The 6,112-nt window shown below is 41.1% G+C and overlaps 1 protein-coding gene across 3 annotated transcripts in view; it reads left to right on the top strand.

Annotated features, from left to right (window-relative positions):
- Nucleotides 1–1,789: 1,789 nt before the first annotated feature.
- Nucleotides 1,790–6,112, top strand: part of LOC144542329 (uncharacterized) — an 8,866-nt gene continuing 4,543 nt past the window's right edge. For 2 of the 3 annotated variants that reach the window (XM_078288444.1, XM_078288459.1), the window contains exons 1-2: nt 1,790–2,134; nt 5,691–6,017. In XM_078288444.1, coding sequence (XP_078144570.1) covers nt 5,731–6,017 — 287 coding nt within the window. In that variant the 5' untranslated portion in view covers nt 1,790–2,134; nt 5,691–5,730. Of the gene's footprint in view, nt 2,135–3,870; nt 4,043–5,690; nt 6,018–6,112 lie in introns of those variants that run through there. The other variant, XM_078288448.1, reaches the window with a different exon arrangement.

Below are 6,112 nucleotides of genomic sequence, written 5' to 3'. Positions count from 1 at the left end.
CAGCTGTGTTTTACTCTATATGTTTTAGGATCTTTATTGTTTTAACATTTTATCTATCTTCATTGTTTTTTATGAATGAATCTTAACTGGAAGTATCCTTTACAGCAGCTGGTAAATGGAAGAGGGTTTCAATCAGGAGAGACAAGTGAAAGAAGTAAAGATAATTGTTTATTATAACAGATGATATGGTGAAAATTAAGATTTGTCAAGAAAGTCTTTGGCGCTTAGACTCTACAGGGAGATTTTGTAATCGACGGGCAGCAGCCCTGAGCAGCAGCAAGATAAACCCCCCCGTGGAGTCCAGACACTGGTGGTGGTGCTGATGACTCTGCTGAGACTGATAGGTTGGTGAGGCTGATGAGTGATGAAGCTGATGAATCTGCGAAGACTGGGCGGTGACGGGGAGGAGGAGGGGTGCGCATAACAGCAGCATGAACGGACTAAAGCGGAGAGAGAGAAACATATTTAAAAAGACAGCAGCAAGATGATAGGCTAACACTGGAGGTGTGTCGCTGTGCTATTGGATAGATGTGACCAGCTGCTGTGAACAGCTGATATCTCAACTGACGCCCCGGGAAAAGACGGCAAGGAAATAATGAGTGAGCATGTGTGAGAGATGTGAATGGCAGGATGGTATGAGAAGTAAAACTACAGCCTAAACATGCAAAAGATAATCTTCCAGACTGAACCTTCGTTAAAGCTCCATTTCAACTTTGGTCAATTTCTATTCTAAACCGAACTTCAAATCTCACCCTAAAATAATTAATTCCCCAAATTCAGCTACAAGACTGAAAGCAGGTGGAGCTCCTGGTGCAAGTTCCTGAAATTTTCTTCTGAACCTCCGGTCGATGCGGTTCAGATCCGGTCTTGTCTGGTCTTGCGGTCGGCCCTCGTTCTGACTCGCCTGCTCCTCCTCCCTCCTGCCCCCGCAAGCCTGACAAACACCTATTACAATATGACTGGGATCGTCCCGAGGGAGGGGAGTGTGTGTGTGTGTGTGTGTGTGTGTGTGTGTGTGTGAGGGGAGGGGGTGGGGATCTTTTTTTGGGGGGGCATTTTGTTATGAAAGGTTTGGAGCATGTTCCTCCTCTTTTTCAGCTTTGAGGAGCTTCTGCTGGAAAAATCAGTGTCATTTTTTAAAAGCATCGTCCTGTTTTGTTTACTATTCTGCAGCACACACACACACACACACACACTGTACTGATAGGTCATGGATTTTCTTATCCGAAGATGCAGTTGGGATCTTTTTTTGGGCGCTTTCTAGTAAAGGCATTCTTGTTTTTGTAAAGTTTGCAGTGACTTTGGAGAAAACTGAGGAATTTAACCTGGAAAAATCACCATTTAACATGCATTTTTACACACGGGCATTATTTCACACGATTTCTTTTAACTTTTATTTAACCAGGCGAGTCACTTAAGAACAAATTCTTTTTCCTCCCGTTGTACTTGGCTGTGTTATTCTTCTCTAAACCGGTTTTTCATTCATACCTGGCATAGTAAATGTTTATCTTAAAAGCTTTTGCCTGAGTTGGTGCACAAAGCACTTTGTAAATCTGTTTTGAAAGGCGCCATACAAATAAAGTTTATCATTATTTGTTTTGGTAGGATGTCGGAGCGTTGTGAGAGTGTGTGTGTGTTGTGTGTTTGTGAGTCAGACTGAGTCAGAGAATGATGGAAGAATAAACTCTAATCTTAGAAATTGCCACTGTGTAAGTTCTTATTTTGAAATGTAGAGTTGCCACATCACAGTCAGAGTCAGTGTGTGTGTGTTTGTGAGTGTGTCTTTGTGTATGTGTGTGTGTGTGTGTGACTAATCCCAGGTAAAGGTAAGGCAAAGGGAGGAGGGGTGTGTGTGTGTGTGTGTGTGTGTTCAGGTAAAAAGCAGGTAGGTATTCACGGGGCTTGTTTTCCTTCCTCTTCCCTCCTTCCTTTTGTTACAGATTCCTTTACTGAAAGGGGAACTTAAACTCTTTTTCACACACTCGCAACCTTTCTCACACACTCAGGCAGACACCGGGACGGTCCTGGAACTAAGACTAAAAGACTCGTAGGAGCAGCTTCTGCGGGACGGGTCGTACCTTTTAGAGACACCGGGACTTCGTTCCTCTGCACTCTTCTGCGTTCTTTGGCTCTCGTGAGTAAGATGTTTTTTGGGATAATATGTTGGCATGTTCTGTCGCTGGATGTACAGGCAGGTGGAGGCCCGCCCCGAAGCCATTGTTAACCACCTTTCTGTTGTGTTATGAGGAAACCTGAATGACCAGACTTTTGAGAATACCTTCATCGTCACAACTTTGGATTTATCTGTTAATCTGCTGCGTTGTTGAGTCTCAGAATAATGGGAGATTTTGTCATTTGGGCTATTTATGGCCGGTGTTTGTCTTTTTAAATCTCAACAATGGCGTTTTTCACGGCGATATATCCTGTGTAAGAGGTTGTGATTGCAGTTTGTAGTATTTTTTAACTTGGGTAATAGGTTTGTAACGTGCTCTTAGGCCCAGATTGGTGTTGAATATCTGTAAAAGATTGTGTAATGCATGTTTCATGAGTGAGATGTTGAGGTTGTGGCAGAAAACCAAACTAAACGGTTTGGTTTCAGTGATACTACAAGTAGAGCTGCACTGTTTTAGCCTTGTCCTGCTCTATTTTTTTTTTTGCAATCTGTCCCAAAGACTGTTAGTGAACATCTACCGCAATGCTGGGAAGATAAAATGTACTTTTACGAAGATTGTTTTTACTATGTTGTTCCGTCTTTTGGTTTCTGTTGAGTTACAGCTGTGTACTTTTCAGGTGTGGACTTTTATTCTGTCGTTTGGACGAGGCAGATATTTGCTTAGGTAGATGAAGTGGTGAAGAGTTGATGAAAACCGACTTTGGCTGACGGTCAACTTCACTCTTGACTTTCTAATCCCTCCTTCCTCCTCTGATCGATCTCTTGATGTCGGTGACTCCTGTGCTCCCTGAACTGAGGGTGGAAGTAACTGATTACATTTACTCACGTTACTGAACTTGAGTGTTTCTTAAAGTCAGTGATTTTACTTGTACTTAAGCATGTTTCGACTAAAGTTTTATACTTCTTCAGTCCATTTTAAATCCCATCCATCACAGAACAGATTGTGTCTCTCCATCAGAAACTGGATCAATGTAAACTGACAAACTGTGGATCCATTCACAGTGAGAAGAGGAATCTGACTTTACTTTGTTTCTGCACTTTATTTTGTCATTTCTAATGTTTCCAGTGAAAAGAATCTAGTTTGAACTCTGACCTCTCTCCTTTTAGAATCACATGGAAAAGATCACAGCTAACAATGTTCTCTGTTCTAAAGAGGAACTCAGGAACTTTTACTCTGAGGACATTTTAAATCAGACACTTTTTACTTTTACTGAAGGAGATTTTTACACCAGTACTTTTACTTCTACTGAGGTAAAATATCAGCAGAGTAACAGTACTTCTTCTTGAGTAGATTGTTGTAGTTCTCTTTCCACCCCGGCCCTAAACTAGGCAGAGGAGAGAGAAACTGAAACGTCTGAAACTCATGAGACTAAAAGACGATTTGTGCGATAAACAGATGAAACTAGACCTGGTGGAAAAAGGAGCCTCCTGCAAAATCTAGTCAAAGTTTCTCACAAGTGAAGCATCACAGGTACAGCGGCATTGTCCTGCAAATTTTGTCCTGAGGCGATTTTGTAATTAAGCCAACAAAGGGTAATGTGATCCGTCAGGTCGTCCCCTGTGTCACTTTGTAGCTGCTGATCAAGCCTGCCTGCTCATTTGTATTTAACGATTTAAAAGTAAAATATGTTTGGGGGCGGGACCGCACGAGAGAGCACAAGCAGCTCACAGTTAAAGCAGCAGCTGTCAGTCAAGCGGTTGTCTGCGGTTTCTCCTAGATTAGAGCTATTTCCTGTTTCTGTGTCTCTGTGAAGAACAAACGAGGAGGAGACGATGACATCACGTGACATCAGGCCGCGGGGTTTGATGCACACGCGTTAGCATATCGTCGCTGGCGGGTGGCAACTTTTCAGGAACTAAGACAAGCAGGTAATTGGGAGAGGTTTCACGCGCATCCAAATGTATTTTTCATAGAAGCCGGACAAAAACAGCAATCCACAAATCAAAAAAAACAATGTCCGCTCACTATTTTTATGCTCCAAAAAAGTAAAATTCATTAAACAGATGGTGACAATGCTGTTTCAACCAAACACGGTCTTCATCAGATAACCTTTCCATTATGTTTTAACAATGGTTATATTAAGTTTTTGGTAACACTTTACAATAAGGGTACACTAAGTTAAGGGTTAGTTAATGCTTAATAAGGGTTAGTTAATGCTTAATAAGCATTAACTAACCCTTAATTAACAGTTAACTAATGTGTAATTTACTAATGGTGTTCATGTTAACTAAGGTATTAATTTATACATTATTTAATAGTTTATAAAGATGACTATTAAATAATATATAAATGAATACCTTAGTTAACATGAACACCATTAGTAGATGATTACCAGACACATTAGTTAACTGTTAATTAAGGGTTAGTTATTGTAAAGTGTTACCAAGTTTTTTAACAATTACAAACATCTGAAAAAAAAAAAACACATTTGTAAAAATTGCAAAGAATGAGTGAGGTGTGATGTGAGTAAAGAAATACACACATTCAAATAGTTAGAAACAAATTAAATAAAGATAAATAAATAAAAGTAATGATAAATAAATACAAATTAAATTAAATGGTGCATGAATAAACAAACAAATTGCCAATTATTCCTCTCCCAATCAGTTATTTTGTGAAACTCATATATACTGTATATACATGTAATATTAGCAACGATAAAATCTAAATACTGAACAAAACTTTTCCACAATATATACAAAACATTTTGTTTAGTAGTAATAACAGTTAATCCTTTATGTTGGAGCTTTTTCAGTCCTGGTCCAGCCAGAAAAGGGTTAGACCGATATCTGTCTGTTGATATATAAGGATGATATTGGCCTTTTATTAAATATCAGATATCAGCCAGTCATGTCGTTCACCTCTGATATGATGGAGGTTCCTCCTGATCACAGCTACAGAAAAACAGGCCATTTTATTTATTCATTTAATCGTTAATTCCTCATTTAAAGGCAGTAATGTCTCCCAGAGTTCCTCCACCAGTGAACAGGTGTGTGGTGTCTCTCTGCCTTAAAGAGCTGCTGACACTAACAGAATCTCATCAGTCTGGTTTCAGTGGAGAGTTTTAGTGTCCCATGATGCTCTGAATGCTGTTTCAGAGGCTTTTACACCCTGAGGAGAAGAAAACTCTGGAGGAAACACTCAATAGCCTACTTGTCTTACTATCTTGTATATTGCTTAGATTCTGTACTTTTTATGCTGATATTTTATATTTCTTATTTATTCTTTGTAAATGGGAAGTATGTGAAGTTTTAATTCAATGCACCATTTGAGGCTGACGTAATTGCAATTTCGTTGTGCTTGCACAATGACAATAAAGTTCTTGAATTGTAATTTTTTGGCATGAAAATGTCACCCTTAAAGATATTGAATATCAGCACAAAATATCAACCTATCAGTCCATTCAGTCTTCAGTCGATTGTTTTTGTAACCTTGTTTCTCTGTTTTGTGTCCCTCATCCCTCCCTCCGCTCACCTCCACTCCCTCTGTTTATCAATCCCTCCCTTAACCCCCCAGTCTTTCCTCCTATCCATCCATCCATCCCCCCTCCTCAACGATGTCCACCCCCCTCCCTCCTCCCCGGCCGCGAGGCATCGACTTCAGCCTGCCGACCTGCGGAGAGACCCTGTGCCACGGCCGCGGCACCTGCATGGTCGCCCCGGGCGGCGGCTCCGGTCTGGTGTGCGACTGCGTGCTGGGCTACCGGGGCGAGTTCTGCGAGGACACGGTGAACGAGGCGGTGAGCCTGCCGCTGACCCTCGGCGTGCTGGGCGTCATCGTCGGACTGGTGGTCCTGGCCTTCATCTTCGCCAAGATACGGCAGAAACAGAAGAAGAGGCGCAGGTACCCAAACTTCTGACATCTGTGGTCGCTGGGGGCTGTAAAGTAATGATCTGCAGCATTTTCATATAAATCAATGTGTTTTTCTACTCTATCAC

This window comes from Centroberyx gerrardi, chromosome 2, assembly GCF_048128805.1.
Source record: "Centroberyx gerrardi isolate f3 chromosome 2, fCenGer3.hap1.cur.20231027, whole genome shotgun sequence".
In the NCBI taxonomy this organism is placed as follows: domain Eukaryota; kingdom Metazoa; phylum Chordata; class Actinopteri; order Beryciformes; family Berycidae; genus Centroberyx; species Centroberyx gerrardi.
Note: the sequence above shows the minus strand (reverse complement) of the source record. Positions and strands in the feature narration are given on the sequence as shown.